General features: G+C 40.9%; 1 protein-coding gene across 1 annotated transcript in view; it reads right to left on the bottom strand.

Moving 5' to 3' along the window:
* Positions 1-23122, bottom strand: part of LOC146650156 (copine-8) — a 108031-nt gene that overhangs the window by 40793 nt on the left and 44116 nt on the right. Inside the window, exons 6-9 of the mRNA XM_085386421.1 lie at positions 17472-17548; positions 3472-3535; positions 2430-2533; positions 850-954 (exon numbers count right to left, since the gene is read on the bottom strand). Coding sequence (XP_085242547.1) covers positions 850-954; positions 2430-2533; positions 3472-3535; positions 17472-17548 — 350 coding nt within the window. The remainder of the gene's footprint in view (positions 1-849; positions 955-2429; positions 2534-3471; positions 3536-17471; positions 17549-23122) is intronic.

The following is a 23122-nucleotide window of genomic DNA, read 5'->3' on the forward strand; positions in this document are numbered from 1 at the left end:
AAAACCATTTCTAGCAGTCTGTTTCTTGTGCATTGACCCCACTAAACTAAATATAAACCCGACCACCAGAAAATAATATGTTCTTTCTTCCAAAGCGACTATGAAGCATATTTCTAAAAGCATTGTTTGGATGACACATCAGTCACAGGCTTCATTTAGAAGTCAAACCGCTACGCTGCTTTCAAATGTATAAACATGCACCGACTTTGATGAAGTAATCTTACTATAAAACATGACAGCCAAACACTTTTCCAGAGGAAAACTAAATCATGCATCTACACTCATCAACTTTTCCCTCCTGCTGAAACTGACAAATGTAATATTTAAGCTTGGCAGCTGCAAACAGTATCATGCATTATTCATTCGCACTGTACTCAATTTAACAAATGCTAATTTCCTTGCAAAATACAGTAAATATATTTTCACTGTCACATTTATTTACATCAATTTCAGGATTATTTCCAAAACATGGCTTACAGTAAGAGACCTCACAAATTAATCATAATGAAAACGCTCTATGATGGGCAGCTTCTGTGATTTAAAATGAACCCTAATAAAAAAGTGACACAATAATTGACGCTAATTAACCCCCTATAGATAATATTGTTCTAAAATAAGCAGATGGGAGAGAAAGTAAGGCACAGACACCCATGTAATGTTTTAGCGCTACGCAGCCTGAAGAGGCCATCAGACACTGAAATCATCAGAGGTGCATGTATTACTGAAAATGGCATTTTTGAGTGCCTTTCGTACTGAAAAGAACTCCCCTGGATGATTCAGATGGCCGTCTTGGTCGCTGCATTGTACTTAACCTGCCATAATAGCTGCTGTCTAAAAAAAGAGACATACCTGTCATAATCACCGTTGCAAAGAGCTCGAACAGGGATTTTAAAAGCCTGCCAAACAGGGTTCAGTGTATTCTTCACCACCTCTGTCTTATGGCAGATGGTAAACCTGCAGAGACAACAAGGAGGAGAGGCAGTGAGGAAAGTGCAACACTGTAAAGCCAAAACAGCTTAATGGTGTTTGTCCGAGTAGTATTTCTTGGCTTTGGTTTACTGCTGCTATCACTGCTAGACCAATAAGTTCTATTCCTTACTACATATATGACGGAAGTACCAAGATAAAGAAAATGGATAAAAACAAGACTGATTTCCATTATTCTGCTAATTTATTTACACTGGTGTCATTTCAGCTCAGCGGGAGAGTCATTACAGGTTACCAGATAGTGCTGTCATTTACGGTCATGCTACTTTTTCCTTTTTTTGCTCTCGGGCTCACTTTGAGCTCACCTGCACACATCTCACATGTGAAGTGGAGCTGACAAGACGCAGGTGAAGTGAGGATAACATTAATCGAGTGGATGACCTGTTATGTTGAGAGCAACCGAGAGGCAGAAAAACGGAGAAGGAGGAGGTTTGCAGTTAGTTTGCAGAAACACTAAGAAAAGCTGCTGGCGTTGCAGCCACCGAGTCCCTCCACACTGTTCTTGGCTTCCTCCACGCTACGGTAGCTCTTCCTCTAGCAGCTGGGGCGCTGCTGCAAAAGTGTGGCGAGCACAGAACTGAGATGTATAGATCAGCCCCATTGTAACTGACTGTCCCAATTTACCTTGTCAGACGGGGCATCTCTATCTCCAAGATTTTGCACTAACTGGACGTCACATGTATTTCGTACATGTTAGTGAAATGTAGCACAGGGATGACTGTTGGAGTTTCCAAGTTTGTTGCTCAGAAACCCCAAAATAAAACAAAAAACAATACAATATAACATCATTTTATTCATTCTTATTGTGCTTTCGAGCATCTCTAGCTCCACCAGGGCAAGGCAGAGCACAGAAACAGCAGCAGGAGAAAGGAAAAGATGGATTTAGGAAATAAACATAAGCAGGAATAAAAACAAGAGTATTCAATTAAAGAGACATCCAGCTAACTTCCTGCCACTTTGAGTGGAAGAGTGTGCACGCTGCAGTACTTTCCTGATACTCAAACACACAGACATAGAGGGAAAAAAAGCTAATTTCATTAGTCCCTCAGCTAGAAAGTGGACTTGGTATCTCCCACCCTCAGAGCAGAAGGCTTTATCTGACTTGTAACACACTGCAGGATGGAGAGGAGTGTTCATGGGGCGCTCTGGATTGAAAACACAAACAAAACGGATGTGCACGCACACACACACACACACACACACACACACACAAAATCCTTATCCTATTGCTTCCAGATACACTCACATACATCTGTGCGCACGTTGCTCATGTTAGCGTCTCCACATGTCACTCACATAAATGCTTAAACAGGCAGGATGGCTTTTGATCTGAGACAAATCAATGAAAGCAATTTCCTTTGGATGCAGGGAAGGATTAAACCAGACCCGGAAGGGGAGAGGGAGCAAAGGGGGCGTGAAGCAATGAAGAGACGGGAACTCACGTGCCGTCCTCGTTGCTCCTGTAGAAGACCAGGAAGGGGTCGGATTTGCCAAAGAAATCCTTTTTGTCCAACTTGTTTCCACAGAACTGCATCATCACTGATTCCTAATGAGGAGAGAGTGAAAGGAATATATTAAGTCAGGGTGGAAGGCTGAATATTCTGATTGCAGCATCGTTTATAATATGGGTTTCCTCTCAATATGACTATGATAGCACAAAGTAACTGTAAAGAAAAATAAAAAGATCTTACATGATGATAGACTGATCCAAAAACTGTATTACTTATCGTCTACAGTTGTGTTTTATTGAATCTGCTAACCTCGGTTCTCTATTTTGTGGGCTCGGGAACTGCATGAAACAGATATTCAAAGGGAGCTCGAGCCAGTTCAGCTTCTTGCCAACACTAAAAAGAGGTACGCCATTTTTCATGCAAAATTAAGACCGACATTCAAATAGCTGCTGTAACTGGGGAAGCATCATTACAAATTTTGGACCTGAAATCCATCCAATCGTGACTCATAAGGCTGAATCGAATAACCGTCATAATCCATTTAGCTTATTCTGCTAGCAGCAGAGCTAGCATACTATGAAGGAAACAAAGCGCACAGGGTCACACCTTTGAAGGAATGCTTCCTTTCACATTGTTGTGATGTCATAGTTTTGCAGCATGGAAAAAACCTGCTGATGTGGAATAAAAAAGGAGGGGAGGGGTTAATGTTACAGGGGTTTGGTTTTTGTGTGTCCATGGTGCTAAACCATGAGATCACAGCAAGGTGACTGGTCACCTGGTCGAACCTGGACCAACATTAATTATGATGACTCAGGAACAACACCGACACGGGGATATCAGACTGTGCCAGTATAAATTATTCAATCTCGGCAGATGGCAAAAGTCAAGCATTAGTATTATGTGGAAAAAGGAAAAAGTTGGATTGGTAACTTTAATTTTCCATAGTGCCTTAAGCACTTGTACAAAGTGAAACATGCAGAGAAAACGGACACATGCAGCATTTAGCAAACAGAGGTAGAAGTCACTTTCTCACCCTGCAGTTGTTCAGCTCCTCAGCTTTCACAATAATGGTCCCGCATTTCTTCCCTGGAATGCCTCTGTTTATGATACAATACAGCAAAACATGAGATTACAGTCACCAACAGCGTATTTGTCATCACCACAGTATTTTGTCCACATGTATTCTTCCGCCTACACTTCAGGGTTAAATGACAAGTTGAAAAACACAGGAAGACGGCTCACGTTTCCTTACTCGAGCTGCCATCAGCTCAGGCAGTAGAGCAGGTCATCTACTGATCGGAAGGTTGGTGGTTCAATTCCTGGCTTCCCCTAGTCTATTAACCCCAAATTGCTCTCCGATGCATCCATCGGAGTATGAATGTGTGTGAATGTTACAGCACTTAGAACAATGTGCTTGTGTGAATGGGCTTTGAGTGCTCAGAAGAGTAGAAAAGCGCTATATAAGAACCAGTCCATTACCATCAGAGCAGTCTATACAGTCGAAGAGCAGTCAGTGAACACATTTAGCTTGTTTGATAACAGTGGCACTGGTTTCTAGACATCCCGCATAAGGGTTCAGGCGGGACTGTGACCTTCTCACAGCAGGAAGGGGACTTCCATGTGTCTGAAACCACTCCCGTCCTGCACAGACACACGGTCAGTCGTATTTCTGTGGGTGAAAATGTGTCAGGTTTGTTTGCTTGCTCACTGTCAACCACAGGAGACAGACGGAAAGCTTCTTTTCTGAAAATGAACCCAGCCAGTGTTGAGATGTTTTTCTCTCATCGCAGTTGATTACACACTACGTATTGTTGCTACAAGTTTCCATGAAACACGCCTTATATTTTTATATTGTTACCAATATTTCCATCTATCTATCTACCTACCTACCTACCTACCTACCTACCTATCTGGGTCATGATGTAAGTAGTCGAACCCTTAGCGTGCCCTGGGTCTGCTTTGCAGCCTCCCAGCAAGACATGCTTGAAGACCCTCACCTGGGAGATCTCAGGAAGATATTCTACTGAATATTTTGATATTTTACTATTCTACTCAGATGCCAACTGACAATGATATGACAGGGTAACGTGTCATCATTGTAGTCTTTGCAGTTGCAATCACCCAGGACCAGTTTGCACTGGTTCACTATACAAGGGGCAAATTCCACTGACAACATGGGATCATTCGGACACATAAAGGCCCTAAAGCACAACAAAGTAGCAAATCATAGAAGCAAGTTAATAAATTTGATTAAGCAGACAAAGCTGTTTAATATCCGTGATTGTCACCTCTCAAATTCGCTGATATTCCTATGATGTATTCCAGAAAATCAGGAATTTTAGATTTACAAGCAGAGCTGGGAGGAAAAACATCACTCGCATGTTTTATTACCTCATTTCCAAGATATACTGTTAGCAAAAAGGTGTTTGTGTTTCTGTGCTGTTTGTGTGCGAGTCCACACATGAATCAGCTTCTGCTCCTGGGAAGGGCACAGAAGCTGTAGCAAAGACTGGAAGGTGAGAATAGGTGATGCACGTCGGTGTGGGTGTTTAACGTGTAAGCGCTTTCTCTGCATAAGGTTTTCAAGGTAAAGTCACCATTTACTGTACCTCCTCCTCCTAAACAAATATGCTCTTTAAACAGTCCCACTGCACACACACACACACACACACGAGCACGACCAAAAACTTTCAGTGTTCTCGATTTTGGCACTGAAAAAGTTGAACTACACCTACATTTATTTAAATATACAACAAAATGTGGGCTGAAAAAAGGCGACACATGCAACATAAACAACATATTACCACCTAATCAAGCCAACGTAACCGATGCATTAGCAAACAGAGCACAACTCCCATTTATGTAGAGTTTTCTTTCTGATCCTGGCAAATGCAAGTCAATCATTTACTCTCCTCGAGCTCTGTGGACACCCACCCAGATCCTCATGGATTTGCGGTTACTTGCTCTGGACTGCTTATTATGTCAGGCAGCTTGTCGATAACTTTGAGTGTTAGCTGTTTGACGACCCTGGAAATGTAGTGTTAGATTATCAGCATTTGAAAGCTTTGCTGCACCTGGAAATGAGCGAGATGAGAGGAAAATTATGGTCTGTAAGATGCTAAAACTCTTTGAGGTTTGAGGGCTTCACGGAAAAACGAATAATAATATTATGGATAAATTCTTAATCATGAGGATTGCAGCAGAGAAATCTTCTGTTCTCCCTCGCTGATGTAGTAAAAGCACGTTCTGTGTGCATGTGAGAAAGCGCAGGATGACATAATTTGACACAGATTTTGAAAGAACCTACATTTCTGACAAAGAGGAATGTGATGAGCTCCGCTACGAGACACTCACCTCGCTGGGAAAGACTCTCACAGTCATTAAGTCAGCTCAGAACTGGGGTCTAGGACTTCTGTGTGAATGTAATTCAAATAGTCCTTCTCTATTTCACTCTGGTCTCGTGCATAACGGGCCGAGAGTAATACGTTTTACAAATGGGTTTATCAGATCCTGCAACCTCAGAGCCTATGGAACGCCATATGGTTGTTTCAGAGACTATAAAGCGTAAAAAAGAAAAAGAAATGTAAAATTAATATGTAGGTTTTCTTCTTTTTATCCAGACAGCACACAGAGGTGGGTCTACACAAGACTGAGAGGACTGTAACAACGAGGATAAGGCAGACAGAATGATAAAAATAAAGCCCTGATTCATCCAAATGCAACAAATTTAATAATGTTTGCCACTACAGTCTCTTTGGCTGCTTGGACACCGGCAGTGATTCTTAGGGGGAGTTTAAAAATGCTAAATTGTAGCCTAGCAGCTGTATGATGAAACACTAAACACAATCTAAATAGGCTTGTATGTAGTCCAAACACAAGAATTCCAATAAGGAAAAGCTGGGGAAAAACACATCTTTACAGATGACATTAGCATAGAGATGGAGTGATCAGGAAGGATTAGAGCAACAGGGGAAAAAAATCAATAAAGCAATACTGATTTAAAACAACAGCCTGCTTAAAATCCCAGTAAAGCCTTCAGCTCGCGAATTTTAAGTATGATTCACACGCTTTACTGTTTTGTTTCCGCATGAGCGATGATGCGGAACATGTACAAAGTAGTGTCTTTGGATTGTTCACATCCTCTTGTAAATGCCTGATATCTGAATGGCTGACTGCAATTATGGATGTCTGCTCAAGTACACGTGAACAAATAGCACCAATGATACCCAAAGAGGACTTGAGACACTCTGATTTCAGCAAATCAGAAGCCACGGAAAGACCCACAGTGTTCCCACTCACACACCTGAGAAGGTTTTCAATGACTTACAGCTTACTCGCACCTAACGAACAACACAGCCAACAAAACTGCATTTCCATATTTCCACTTGACTTTGCACCCCTTAATCTAATTTTCAGTGGTTTCAGAATAACATCTAACAGCTCTCAAGTTCCAGATATCCAAAGTAATTACTTCATTTACATAGACTTCCTGCTCTTTGTGCTACGGTTCAACAGTGGCAGCATGAAACAATAAAAGCAGAGCAGGGGGTTGTTGGCAAATTGGACATAAAAGAAGAGCTGAGCTAATTAAAAATGTTGAGCTGTGTGGGTTCCAGTCAACTACAAAATAGAGCATCATCAACCTTCATCAGCACCTCTGTTAAATCATTTGCTGGCTTTAAATAATGATTCAGCTTCAGTACACAAGTCCCATTATTTTAGGCTATTTCATAATGACACATTAGTACTTTGCAAAGAGGAAAAGCAGGATTTGATATACAAATACTCACAGCATAGCTACAGATTTAACTTTAAAACATGCCTGTATCTATAAAGTGTTAAACTAGCACTACACAATAACTGTACACGAGTACATCTTACTACAATGATTATAGTAATGTAACTACTATATAAAATGCAAGTGTCCCTGATTATCAACATATATACATATAGCGCTCAAATCCTTGCAAATCATATATGTACATATATTATGTGTAGTCGCAGATTTTAAAACCAGTCGCGACATTACGTGTACGTTAGGTTTATGCATACGTTGTTGTAAATACGTTTTGCTCAACTACAGGGCTGCCAAAAGTAATAAAACACTCGGCCTGAGCAGTTATTTACATGATTATTTGATTTAATGTACGTAAGTGATCACTGGTGACCACTAGTGGTGTGAAAAAGTGTTTGCCCGCTTCCTGATTTCCTTTTTTTCCCGCGTGTTTGTAACACTTAAATGTTTCAGATCATCAAACAAATATTAGACAAGCAAACCACAAATGCAGTTTCTACATCATCAGGGCATTTATTATCAAGGGGGGAAAATGCAAACCTACAAAGGCCTGTGTGAAAAAGTGATTGCCCCCCTAAAAGTATATGATCGGCAGGCTAATCACTAAACAGGTGGTTGAATTTTTTCCCCACACCTGTAGCTTCTGAATGTAAAGATGCCTTAACAGCGGTTGAACAAACACAAGGTGATTCTTACATAGCGGTGAAAGTTTCATAAATTTTCCAGACGAGGAACAACATACAAACACTTCATCGCCTACAAGTTTCATGTTATTGGTTTTGGGATTCAGCGTAACTGAGCACACGCGAGGTGGAACGATGGTGTAACAGAAAAAGGAAAACACAACACAAAGTTGTAAAACTCTCGATCACTGTCCATACAGCCCATTTTACTTGTTGGTATCCTCTTACTCTCCACCGTGTCGTCTCACAGCAACAATACACATGAGACACTCATGTGTATTGATCGGTGTCGCTATGACAACTCTTCCGAGCTAGGTCCCCTCCGGCGGGACATCGAATTGGATTCCCATGCTCGTTATTTTCCTAAATGCCTGCTCTCGCTCCACTATTTTTCAGAAAGCTGCAATCATTATTCTGACAGAAATAAAATAATGCGCAGGTGGCAATCGAAAGGATTGCATAGTTACAATAGATGAATAACGTATCCCACAGTTGTGCCTTACATACAAACGCATACATGCACAGACACACGTGTGTGACAGATGTGATATAGAGTTGGAAGCTCAAACTCCTCCGGGACGATATGTACGAAAATGACAAATTAGCACAATATGGGTGAAACGACAGCGTATACTGATGCTCGTGTTTCCTGAAATCAAGTAAAGCAACACAAAACAGTCTGTGTTTAAATGAATACACATCTCTGAGCTCATCATCGTGCTCCAAACCACGTTCCTCTTTTTTAGTTTATCAAAAACACCTAAGCTGAAAGGCACGCCAGGAGCATCTCTTCTTCTGCATCTTCCTGCATGCGTGTGAGTGCGTCTGTGTGTGAGGAAACGCTGTGAATCCTCTAATCAAGACACACGGATATGCAATCAGTGTCTGGCAAGAGACAGCTAATTAAGACTGGGCCACTTCTGTGCTGTGCTTTTCATTATATTCCCGGCGAAGGTGGACTATCTGAATGAGACATCAGTTGTCATTATAAAAACATCAGGATCTGCCTATTCTTGGTCATGCCCCGACACGCAAAGAAACACAGTCGCGCACGCACTGTCATTGAAAAGAAAGCTCATAACTATAATTCTGCTTAACAAAAGGCACACTGACATCAAATCCATGTGACACCAAAGGCAGATACACTTTCTTTTGTCCTTTCTTACAAATGCTTACAATCAGGCTTGTATTCACAGCTATCAGCCTCTGAGTGTGTGTGTGTCTTGGTTCACTTGTATTTAAAATTGTAGACTACTTGGCTCTTCTATAGTTCCACGGGGCTTCTCTATGACCCTCTTCCCACTTACAATGAACACCGAGATCTTGTTTGAGGGAACAAAAGTGTCAAAAAGAGCATGAGCAAGTGTGTGAGCAAGACAGAAATAGAGAGTTCTGGAAAGAAAAGAGCAAAGGGGAAGAAAAAAAAGTACAAAGTGAGAAAACTGCCTTGTTGATTATTCAAAAATATTCAGGAAGCAACAGGATCAGTGCTTCAAATGAAAATGGTATTAGTAATAAAGTCATGATGCTGCTGCTGAGAAGGTGATTGGCTGCAGACTCCCATCTCTGCAGGACCTGTACACCTCCAGGACACTGCGGCGTGCAGCCCGGATCTCAGCTGACCCTTCTCACCCTGGACACAGTCTGTTTGACCTGCTCCCCTCAGGCAGGAGGCTCCGGTCCATTCGCACCAGAACCTCTCGCCACAAGAACAGTTTCTTCCCCTCTGCTGTTGGACACATGAACAATAACCACATGACTGTCGCCGCCACTCACACATGACCCTACGCTGTGTCACTGCATCATTTCATGTCTGGCACTGATCACCACCTGCACTCATGTATATATCTTTCTACGTAGCACTCTTAATTCTTATTCTCATGTATATATCTCATGTATATCTCATGCACATATCTTTCTTTCTACATAGCACTTTAATTCTTATTGTTTGCACTGAAGCACCGCAGCAAATTCCTAATGTTGTAAACCTCAACATCTGGCAATAAACCCATTCTGATTCTGATTCTGATATTTATGAAATCAGGGGTGGTCTCAGGCTAATTTTATCCAACAATAAGACTAACAGACTCATTAATTTATGGAGTTAAAGGTCAGAAAAAGCTATTGAGGGATTTACTGGCTTCAACATGTAACTCCTGTTTAATATAAAGAAAATTAAATTTTAAGTAAATCGAATGAAACTTCTAAGTCCAAATAAGCCTGACATGATCTATAATATCTTTGCCATATTATGAAAGAGTTTGACATTTAGAGAAATGCAGATATTGTTAGGTCCCCTGGGTTTATAAAGTCCCAGTGTTTTGAGTTTTTTCGTTACTTTATGTATTTCCTGGTTTTTCTATAAACTGATATTCCAAAGTTTTGTTTCTCATTTAGTTCATTTGATTCACTTTTATATGATGCATAGTGGCAACAAATAGAATTGGGATAACAGGTCTATTGCTTTACTGCGTAACTGGTAACTAATTTTCAAGTAACTTGACCAACACTGGTCTCTAGTCCCTTTGTGTCAGTTTTGTGGTCATCTAGTGATTCTGGTTTTAGTTTCTCTGCTCTGAGTTCGATTCTGGTTTATTGGGTTTTGTTTCATTCCTCGTTATAATGATCATGTTTCCCCCGTATTCTCTAAGTAATGGTCTGCTTGTGATTCCAGGTTTTGTTACTTCATGTTGTACCTTAGTAATCTTTTTATTTTCTGGTTCTTCTCGGTTATGTGATATTCAGTCGTCATCCTCTGCATCTGTATGTGTCCCATCTCAGTGTTTACATTTCAAGCCTCCATTTCTGTTTCCTTGTTAAGATCATATATGTGGATCTGTCACTAGTTTAGTCATTTCCCGTCGTTTCCCATTCCAGCTATGTTTATTGTTCCCTTCAGTGGTCCCTGTCTGTTTCTCCAGTCTGTCCCTATGGCTGTCTGGGTCTCTGTCTTGTTTGTGTGTGTGTGTGTTTGTTTCTTTTCTTATTTTGATAGTCTCTTGTCCCATGTGTGTTTGTTGAGTTTTGCTATCCTTGGTTTGTTAGTTGGATTCTGTCCCCCAGGTGTCTTCACCTGTCCTTATTTAATGTGGGTGTTTAAGTCCTCAGTTGTCTTCGTTGTTGCGTCGTGCCTCATTCTATGGTACTGTGTGTGCCTCAGTGTTTCCCTAATTCTGTTTCCTACTGGATTACTTTGGAATTACTTTGAGGAAAACAAATAAAAAACCACTTTGGAATTTGCTATTTGAGACCAACAAGCAATAAATGCTCATTGTGTGGTGTACTCATGAATCCCCTGCCCTCCATCCTTTGGGTCCTAAACCTGCCTACCACATAACGTCACATGACACCTACTGGGTTTTTATATCATATGTCCTTCATACAATAATAATGAAAAAGACACAAAATGAAACAGTGAAAGTGATAAAAAAATAAACAAAAAACATGTTCAAACAATAAAAACTAAAGTGAAATAAGAAAATCCACTGTGGAAGCTGTGAAACTAAAGTGAATTAAAAACAAAAAGTCAAAATGCAATAACAATAAAAAAAACATTAGAAAATACAAAAGAGATGTAGAGTTTTAAAAATAAAGTGCGAGACGCCGACTGGAAATGTCCTTGGCACGAATAGAGCATTAATGTGTAAGTGCAACAATTAAGAATACAGACATTGTATTAATGTAACAATCTTAGATGAGTGTTCACAGACTGGCCATAGGTCGGATAGAGTCTGTGCCAGCAGAGGCCTCGGGCATCATTAATAAGGCCAGAGCTGCAGCTGAAAACAAAGTGTTTTTGTGGTGAGAGGTTTTGGCTAAGATGGGCGGCAGGATATATCTCAAAAACACGATGTCCGAGGTGGGAGAGATCAGCCATAATGTTTCCTGCTCCGTGTCTTGGAGGTGTGCAGGTCCTGTACAGAGAACAGGCAGCAGCTCTCAGCAGAGAGGATGATGGTCTGCAGTCTGCCCTTTGCTTCGCAGTTAAAGCAGGGTACCACATGGTGGCACAGGATGTGAGCATAGACTCAATTACGGGGGTGTAAAAGTGCACCATTATTGACTTTGGCAGGTTGAACTTCTTCAGTCTCTGCTGGGCTTTTGCTGAGACTACTGACGACTCAAGGTCCTGGATGATGATGGTTCCCAGGAAGCAGAAGGACAAAGTGTTAACTGCAGAGTCACACATGGTGAAGGGAGACCCGCATTCCTTCTGGATGCCACAACAATCTTTGCTGTCTATCGAGCACAGTGTGCCAAGAAGTTCTGCTACACCGGATAAATTCTGCAAGTGCTAAAGTAAAATACATAAAGAAAGAAAGAAATACTAGCAGCATTTAATACTCATAGATTAAAATGTTCTTCAAAAAAGCATAAACTGCTTCCATAAAAATACTTCTATCACATTTCACTGGTACGACAGCATGTACCGTCTAGTGGCTGTAGCTTCAGATTTGCTGTAATGCAAATGCGAGACTTGTGTAAATATTCTCCAGAGGCCCCTGGCAAGAAAGCAAATTAGAATCTTTTTGGAAATGTCAAGCTTTTCCATTAAATTGCTTTTGTTTTATTGAAATTATATTATAAAGAACAACAAAATAAACTACCACAGCTATGCAGATGACACACAAATATATATCACAATGTCACCAGGAGACCGAGGCCCTGTACAGGCTCTTGGTAAATGCATTGAGGAAATCAATGACTGGTTGTGCCACAATTTTCTCCAACTAAACAAAAACAAAACTGAAGTAATAGTCTTTGGCGCCAAAGAAAAACGATTACAGGTCACCAGAGAACTTCAATCTATACATCTAAAAACCACAAACCAGGCGAGAAATTTGGGTGTAGTGATGGATGCAGACCTAAACTTAGAAAAACACATTAAGACAATAACAAAATCATCTTACTATCACCTCAAGAATATTTCAAGGATAAAAGATCTGATGTCTCAACAGGACCTGGAAAAACTAGTCCATGCATTCATCTTTAGTAGGCTTGATTACTGTAACAGCATCTTTACAGGTCTACCTAAAAAATCAGTCAGACAACTACAGCTCATTCAGAACTCTGCTGCTCGAGTCCTCACTAAGACCAAAAAAGTGGACCACATCAGTCCAGCTCTGAGGTCCTTACACTGGCTGCCTGTCCGTCAGAGGATAGACTTTAAAGTTCTGATGCTGGCCTATAAAGCTCTGAATGGTTTAGGACCAAAATACATCAGTGACCTCCTGACCCAGTATGAACCTTCCAGATCCCTCAGGTCATCTGGATCTGGTTTTTTATCAGTTCCCAGAGTCAGAACCAGACACGGAGAAGCTGCATTCAGCTTTTATGCTCCTTATATCTGGAACAAACTCCCAGAAAGCCTCAGATCAGCTGAAACAGGTTGAAGACTCACCTGTTCTCAGCTGCATTTGAATAAAGCACCAAATCCACACTTTTAAGCTTAAATTTCAAAACTTACATTTAACTACTGATTTTATCTACTGTTCTGATTTTATCTGTTTTGATTTTATATACTGTTTTGTTTGTTTGTTTGTTTGTTTGTTTGTTTGTTTGTTTGTTAAGTGGGTTTAGAGCTCTGGGTAGCTCCCCAGCTGGGTCTAGACTGGGTCTAGAGAGTATTTTAAATTCAGGGAATTTAAAATAGAAAGTAGCTCGTCCACAGAAGGACTGGTAGCTCCCCTTACGATAAGGGTTCAGATCGCGCGAACAGGTGTGAAATGTGTGTTTTTAGTTAGTTTGTTTGTTTGCTTGTTTTAATCAATTTTAAATCATGCTTTTTATTTGTTTTTGTTTCTAATGTCTCTGTAAAGCACTTTGAATCACCTTGTTGTTGAATTGTGCTATACAAATAAATTTGCCTTTGCCTTGCCTTGAAATTAGAGGTAACATTTTTCTAATAATGGGCATCTCTTGAAGTGTTTACGGCATGAATTTGGAGCAAGGAGAGACAGTGCTGCATAATATCTTTGGACAATTTACCCCAGTATGCATCAGTTTGTTTACATGTGACCTGGTAATGAAATTTAAGTCAGAGCACTCATGTCAAAGTGTATCATATTGTAAGGAGAAGGGCACACGAGGTCTGAGAACCAGGAAATGAGGTTTGTTAGGAGGGTAGCGGGAGGCTCATTAGTTAGGGTAGGTTGTCCAATAATCAGAAACTGACTGAGGCGCAGCAGAGTGGACGTTCGTGAGAGGCAGAGGTGATAAACTTTGACCTACTTTTACATTAATTATTTAAAATGTCTTTCTTATGTTTTTGTAGCCAGCAGTGAGGTCAGCTTTAAAATGTAGGCAATCAGCTGTTCAATCTGTTTCACAGTGAGCGCGTTTTATACCGTCTAATACCACACGTTACCCCAAATTCATTTTTGCTTTTCATATTGTTATGAAATCTTAGGCAAGGAAATAGTTGTTCGAAGTTTTTTTTGTACGCTTTATTAGTTTACTCAAATGTGCATTTTAACTTTAAGATCTAAATAATAAAACCCATAAATATTAATCTTAAATACTTGTTTTGTCTGCTCTTAAAATTAGAAGAAATAGATGAAAATGAACGTGACTTATTCAAGAAATTACGCTTTTGCCATTACTGCTGTTAAAGTGACCCCTCCTGATGGTTCTAGTGTAAAGCTACAATCATTATTATTACAGTAATTATATTTTATGATAACTCTAGCACATATACGTTGAGTTAGGGAAACTCTAAAGAAGGAGGAAAAAAGGCATGTTGTCCGCTTATGGTCACTGATTAAATGTATTCATTATTAATTAAGGTTTGGAGCTCTCTTTAGAGATATATTATCCTCTCTTGATAATGTAAACGTGTACTAAACTTCCAAATGTGTCTGTTTGCACACAAGCAGAAGCTGCACCTACACAGTTCATCTGTTTCAGCTGTTTGCAATATGGCGGGTGGATAGTGCTAAGTTAGCTGAATGCTACGTTAACCATGTGCCTCACCATTGCTGCACTTGATGATGCGTTTTGCTTCTTGTTGCTGGTTACTCTAAGTGTCTCTCTCACACACCCACGTGCACACACTCCTAAATGCCCACTGGAGTTACACTGAACAATGCAATATGTTAAAATTGTTAAGCCCCGCCCCCACGTCCTCCGCCTGTCATGTCAGGCTGCAGGTGTATGCCTGACTGTCGCTTACACCCACGCACATATATAAATACTGACACAACCTCCAGAGCCAGAGAACAGCTGTGTGTCCTGCCCCTTCATTTTTAATGAAAGTTGACAGTTTTCCTCATTCTGCACCAAATCACTCTTGACCTCTTATAAACGGTCGATATTGGTCGCACATGTGAATGTAACAAACCTGTTTCATTCAGCGTTGATTGTTTTGCTTTTTTCTCATCTGCATATATTTGCAGAAGCGTGGCACAACATACGGAGAGTGAACGTCTTCAGGACCTAAAGCAACCAACCTCCACATTTTACACAGCCCTGAATATCAAAGAAAGAACTCAATTCACACCCCATAATTTAACTTTTCTTCCACAAACTGCTTTTGTGATAACCAAGGCACACTTTGCATTTGATGTACTCGAGTAGCAAAACAAAGAAGGAGGAGTAACATCTCTATTCCTCAACCGGTTTTAACAAAATGTTTGCAAAAGAACAGGCGCTGAATATTTTCCAATATACACATCCATTCGTGGCGCAGCTGCAGGGGAGGCTGACACACCGGAGCTCCATCAGCTCATCACGCCTCCCCTGTATAGAACGTGCTGGGACCTGAGGTTGGGGTTGTTGTTGTTGTGTGTGGGACACAGCTGAAAAGCTGCGGCCGTCTGTTAGAGAACAGCAACCGGAATAAAAAGTGTTAAACGTGTGAACTATGTAGTCGGGTCTGTCATTCATGCCACAGTGGTGCCGAAACCCAGGAGACGGCATGGCGGAACCACAACTGGGCCAGTAGTGGAGGCGCTGGCCCGAATGGTGGGCGAGTTCGCAGCCATGCAGAGGGAGCAGGTGGCCAGGCGGAACAGCTGCAGGACCGGTCCGAGCGTGGGATGCAGCTGATAATGAATCTGGCAGCTTGATTCGGTTCCTGGCTGACCCCCACGTGTTCATGGAGGTCAGTGCGCGGGAGGGACCTGCCCAGGCTGAGTCGGAGGTCAGTATGCCGTCTGGACTTGCTCATAACAAGCCGGAGGTCCGCACCCCGAAGCGATCTGCCCAGAAAGAGTCGGGGATCAGAGTGCGGGAGGAACTGTTCTGCCAGAGCTGGTGGACAGCGTGCGGGGAGGAACTGTTCTGCCTGACTCGGAGGTCGCCATGCCGTCCAGTCCAGAGGCGTCCTCACCAGAGGCCAGTACGCTGTCTTGACCTGCCTCAGTTCCGCCAGAGGTCAAGATGCTGTGTGGTCCTGTGTGGCTGTATGGTCGCCTGCCAAGCCGCCTGCGAGCCCCAGCTCGTCATGTCCACCGCTGGACCCGCGGTCGGCCCCCGGACCCAGCTCGTCACCGTCGCTGGTGATGAGGTGGGCCCCCTGGTCAGGTCCGTCATTCATGCCACAAGGACATTTGAGAAAAATTAGAACTTTTATTGCGGCTAGTTTCTTAAACCACTTCATAAGATTGTTTGAGGGTTAAGAGTTTCTTCTGAGGTAAGATTATTTTAAGGGGCTCATCTTGTACCCAGAAATATAGCCAAGCAAACATTTTTGTGTGCGTGCAAATGTAAATAATCAAGAGAAATACAACTGAACTATATGTGTGGACCACTCCAAAGACGTGCACGCTTTCCTTCCTTCCCTCTCCATGGGAAACCTGCCTCTGCAATCACCATGGCGATTCCTACTCAACAGGATGACAGTTTTGCTTTGACGTGAAGAGGAGATATGCAGTAAGCACACACACACACACACACACAGGTTGCCAGGTTCTTGACAATGTTCCCTGTTATTTCTCCCCTTAACAACGCTCTTTGCAGATCTAAAGGCTCATCGAGGCTTCAAATGAACAAGCTAATTGGATTAAAGAGACTCAATTGAGAGAAAGCCAAGTGGGCTTTCTCATGAGAGAGAAAATATGTAAATAAGAGGAGGCCACTAGAGCAGCATTGTGGACAAGAGTGATAAAGAACCACAACAAGACTGAATTAGCTGCTTACAAATACAATAACGATAACACGAGGACGAATAAAAACAATGCAGGTTTATTTGTTAATGTGACAGCGGTAATCAATAAGCCACTGTGGCTGTCAATAATCAACAATGTATTTAAAAAATTAGCAAATTAGCCCAGGGAAATATAATGTGAAGAGACAAAGATTTGCTCTCGCTCATCTAGTTTGAAGAGTCAAAATTTCAAGCTAAATATGTCATTTCTCCATTTCTCTCTGATAAAAACATCTTTATGGTGTTTTTGTGAATCTGGGCTGATGCCACTATCATCAGGCCTGACTAAAATTTGCAGACTGTGGATATAACTCTGCTAGTGCACCTGCAGTTCATGCGACTTTTGATCAGATACTCATTGAGATGTCTGCACACCTTTTTCTGCTACAGCTATCTGAGCTCCTACTCACCCAAGAGGTTTTTCCAAGCGACTGCCCAACGATCCGACTATCTCTCCCAGAGTACAGTGGGCTTGTCCGAGAAAGTCCTGCAGAGTCAAGGAGAAAGAAGTGAGCCGACACATGTTTTTTGTCAATCAGACATTGCATTACTCCCAAACCTGACCTGCTGATCAATACAGAGTCCACCCCCAAAGGCCCAAGTCTTTTCAAATACCACTACCTTCACCTTTGATAGATCATATTAGCAAGAAGAAACTGAGCCTTCCTCCCACCAGCCCTCACACCTGCCCCAGTGTGCTCCTCCACTTCCTTGGGAAATTAAACTGCCTTCACATATTGAAGCTTTAGAGCTGATGCTGAGAGAGCCAGAGACGTGAGTGCACCCGCCGCATCCTAGAAACCTCATGGATTTAAAACAATGATAAGTTGCTTTTCAGTGTCAAAAATGACCAGCCTTCAGAAAACATGACACCCATAAAACCCTAATTTCTCCCATATAAATATATTTAAATAAGGATTATAGAAACATGCCTTCTTCATGGGTCTTTAACTGGGGGTTAGATCATTTGTCTTTGTTAGATAGTATCTCTAATATTTGACCAGAGCAGCTCCAAGCACCACTAACATATCGGATTCTCTTTGGTCCATTGATTAGCCTCTCAGCTTTATCTCTTCCCATCTATCTCATCACAATTACATTCCTGCAGCCACACAGTGTCAGTCTGCTATGAACATATTTGTTTTGGTGGAAACGTGTGCCGAAATTAGACCAAAATAATAATGATAATTTCCATCCACCATGTAGAGGTGAACCCGTAAATCCACAAATTACCTAGCAACTGTGTCTGCTGCCTACATGAGGTCCATCTGAGAACTGGCTATATGCAACTAATGGCTAAATATATAACAGCATGAGCAAGAAAAATATTTAATGAGAAAAATAGCTGTGTGGGTGTAGCACCTTTCAGCACTTTTACAGAAAGAAATGAACTATTTTATGAGATCCAAAGAACGAGGGAATGTGAGCAGATGAATCTAAATCTACATCTTCAAAAGGATTATAATCATTTTGGGGGGTATCTCATAGCTTTTTAAAGCTCATATATACAATTTGACAAGACTGTGTTATGACCAGTTTTATCACCTGCAGTATTGGAAGATAACTAGAGGGAATTCACTATTAGCTATTTAATTCTGGAAGTTTCCTGATGTTTAAAAGCTTTAGGCTTGAAACTCTGTTGACTTATAGGCTCAACTGTCACTGTGGGCTTTCATGTTTCTTGATTTCTTATCGATACACAATCGGTGGTTTTACAATAAAAAACACAACGCATGTTTATATAAAAAAAACATAGGAAAGAGGAAACATACCATAATAGCTAATTTCAGGCAGTAAGCCAGTAAAATACTATGTTAGATAATAATTAGCAATTACTAAACTCAAGAAAACAGCTCAAAACAAATGAGAAGGGGATGTTTTGCTGATGGATCATTGCACAGAGAAATCTGCCTCTGTCCTGACAAAGAAGGAATCACAGCTAAAAGATCTTGTTTAAAAGAAGGACACATATGCTTTTCCATCTGGTGATGTGAAGCTTGAAATTCTTTACCTGCAGTTTATATTTAAACTATTTATTGTAAATGATCAGAAAGCAGATTACAGCAATGAAGAGTACCAGTGCTTGTTTCTGCTAGTACCACATTGCAGATGTGGTACTAGTGCAGTTTTACTATTGAAACATCTGCAACCTGGCTATTTGTTATGATTTTTAAACCAAAGCCTAAATATTAAATATATTTCTTTTAGCCCAGACATTTTTAGTAGCTACCTCTTACATTAAAAAAAGCCAATCAAAAAGCACACGATGTGAATATACTGCACTTACTGTACAAAAGACACCCTATTTTTCAGGGAACATGTTTCAAATTTGGTTAATGTCATATGGAACGACCCAGATATATGGATAAAAACCGAACTGGACACACCAACATTGAGTGTTTTATTTTCATCCTTACTCTTTCTGCTTTTCCTTCTATATCAGAATCAGAATCAGAATACTTTATTGATCCCTGGGGGAAATTATTTTTTGTTACAGTGCTCCATTTTAAACCAACATTAAGACAAGACAGACAATACGCTAACTAAGAATAGTACAATATATACATATATATACATACATACATACATAAGTCACTTATAAATAAATATTTGGAAAAGAAACATGTGTAGTTGTAGCAGCAAACAGTGTGTTAAGTGGATGCGTTGTACAGGGAGATGGCCACAGGCAGGAATGATTTCCTGTGTCGTTCAGTGGTGCTTTTCGGTGCCACACTAGTTCTCACCCAGGTCCCAGCTGAGTCCGCAGCCTACAGCTCCCAATGTTAAAACACCATCTAATGGGTTAACTCCCCGGCTTCCCCCATAGGAGCCACACCAAGGCTGCTGTCTCTGCCTGTATGAGATTATTGATTTCAAACGAGTGAGCCAAGGGGGAGCAAATCCAGAGCACGGAGGGAAAACAGAAGAGTGAGAGAACAAGGGTATGGCAATGAAAGAGGATAAAAAGAGGAAAAGAAAAAAGAAACAGCTAGGGGCATCACAAGAGGAAATGATTGCATCCAGAGAGACATCAAACCCAATAAAATAAGAAAAGAAATATCCTGAAGGGAAATATTAAGAGACTAAACCTGCATTGGAGACTGTGTTTTGCACTGTAGCACCCAATTTATCTCCTTTTATTTCATACACTTGTCATATAAACGCCAGCAGTACATTTGCAGACTTTATAAATGTGAGCAATCAATTTTAGAAACGATGTTCGGCAAAACAGTAAGTGATAAGGTAAAGTATATGGTTTTGGGGGTTTTTTTTAAGGTCAAAACATAAAACACGATTACTGTGGCTCTGCATTAAAATCAGTGTGACTGTTGTACTTCCATTTGCGATCGTGGCTCAAGAGTTGGGAGTTCGCCTTGTAATCGGAAGGTTGCCGGTTCGAGCCCCGGCTTGGACAGTCTCGGTCGTTGTGTCCTTGGGCAAGACACTTCACCCGTTGCCTACTGGTGGTGGTCAGAGGGCCCGGTGGCGCCAGTGTCCGGCAGCCTCGCCTCTGTCAGTGCGCCCCAGGGTGGCTGTGGCTACAATGTAGCTTGCCATCACCAGTGTGTGAATGTGTGCGTGAATGGGTGGATGACTGGATATGTAAAGCGCTTTGGGGTCCTTAGGGACTAGTAAAGCGCTATATAAATACAGGCCATTACCATTTATTTAGCCGGAGGCCACATAATGATAACGCACAGCAGTCAACAGGTGCATGGGGCCTTAGTGAAGGTGAAATATAAGCCTGGCTACAATGCCTCCACAAAGGTTCCAATTACAGCTATTATATTTACTTGTATTGGCTTATAACTGGGCTGAAGAAATACCATAAAAGAAGAAAATAGATCATTTTGACAACAGTGTTGCTAGAGGGAGAAATAGAACAGAGGACATGTTGGCATTTAGATGGAGTTTAGTACACAATGCTCCATTTGAAGTGTACAAAAATGCTACCATTATTTCTTCTTGTTTTTTTACATCACCATAAAGGGTATGTGTCTGTAATATGCTACGCAGGCAGACTTGTTGAGCTGGATACTAAACGCCATGCAATGATAAGAACTAATGGCTCCAGTGTTTCACCTTGGGGAAAAGCAGCATTGGCTGTTTGCAGCTGTGCTCAGAGGTAGACGTTGACACAAAAGTCAAGTGAGTGAAGGTTGAAAAGCAAACACACTTTCCAAAAAGTACAGTCTGAAACAAAAGAGTCGTTTAGAGTGTGTAAGACTGTGGTCTGCTTTCACCTGCTGCTTGGTTACAGTTGGAGAAAACAAATATTTGGTTAAATCGAAGTAAAGACTTTGGATAACCTTTTATAAACTTTACAACATGAGATCTACTTTTAAAATGCTCAACTATTCTACATTACTGGACTGACGAGTTCCTAATATAAAGTTCAGTTAAAAACTATCCCCCTCCTTCTTGATTTCTTAGATTTTTTTTCATGTTTGTCACACTTAAATGTTTCAGATCATCAAACAAATTTAAATATCAGAAAAGGATCATAACAGAAAATCCGAAATTGTTTTTTTTTTTATATTATTATTATTTTATTTATTATGAGAAGAAAACAATTCCAACTTACCTGGCCATATGTGAAAGACTAATTACGCCCTAAACCTGATAACAGGTTGTGCCACCCACCCCAGCAAGGAATGCAATCAAGCGTTAACTGTCAGTGAGTTGGAGAAATTGTGGTCTACTCTTCCGTTCAGTCGAGTTGGAGAGTTTGAGCGGGGAACTCAAGGGTTAGAACAGGTAACCCACTGATCAGAAGGTTGGTGGTTCAATCCCTGGCTGCTCCATCTGCATGCCAAATATCCTTGGGCAAGATACTGAACTCCATGCCACTCACCGATGCAACCATAGGAGCGTGAATGTTAGAAAGCACTTAAGCATAGAAAAAAAGTGCTTGTATAAAATGGATGAAGGAGCTAAGGTGTATAAAGCACTTTGAGTGCTCAGGTAGAGTAGAAAAGTGCTATTTAAGAACCAGTTCATTTACTCCTTTGAGTCATTCAGAGGTGGACTTGGTCTACTTTGGATCATTGTCTTGCAGCATAACCCAAATGTGCTTCATCGAATCTGTTCTGAAACATGCAAGTGTGACAAACACAGCAACGTGTGTTATGGACACTGAGTGAAAAAGGAGAAAAGACAGCTGTGTAAAAACGATATCCACTCTGTCATCCTCAGCTACTCTTTTTATTGCCGTCCATCATTTTCACTGCTGCTGTGACTTTCTGCGACTTGGATAGTCAGGCTCACGTCATTGTCCTGTTACTAGAGCAACCACCATGCTCAAACGTGTCTAAGATATCACCATAAAGCTGATGTTATAAGTACAGGTGTGTGCAAGCAAGATTACACTGAAACCCAAGCCACTGAGATATATACACACACAGTGAATCTCACTAAATGGATCAAAGTGATGCATGTAAACAGCTGTTTCCTAAATCACTTGTTAAAGCGCAGACTGATAATATCACTCATGTAGAGAAAAGACAGTTAACAACAAACCGCGGTGGACATATTTTAAAAAGAGACTAAAAAGAGCAGACATGAAAGAATATACAGATTCTGCAAATCAGCATGCTGCATCAATTCAATTCAATTCAATTTTATTTATATAGGACTAAATCACAATAAGTCACCTCAAGGCGCTTTATATTTTAAGGTAGACCCTACAATAATACATACAGAGAAAAACCCAACAATCATATGACCCCCTATGAGCAAACACTTTGGTGACAGTGGGAAGGAAAAACTCCCTTTTAACAGGAAGAACCCTCCGACAGAAAAAAAAATGTGCACACACACACATCTGAATACGCGAATATCAAGATTTTTAATGCCAATTCTCTTGTCACCTTATATTCTTATTTATAGACTTTGGTCCATGTAGACAGCCATCTCTTAAAACCTTTGATGTTTTTGTGTTTTTTTGTTATGCATTCAACTGTCACTTTCCTGGGCACACCTGTTCAACTGCTACTTAAGGTAAAGATGTAATCAGCAGAAATTCAATGCATTTAGATGTGTAGACTTGGTCAAAGTAAAC

Source organism: Rhamphochromis longiceps, linkage group LG17 (assembly GCF_057381845.1).
Source record: "Rhamphochromis longiceps isolate RC_006_pf linkage group LG17, R_longiceps_female_GT1.1, whole genome shotgun sequence".
NCBI classification, from domain to species: Eukaryota; Metazoa; Chordata; class Actinopteri; order Cichliformes; family Cichlidae; genus Rhamphochromis; species Rhamphochromis longiceps.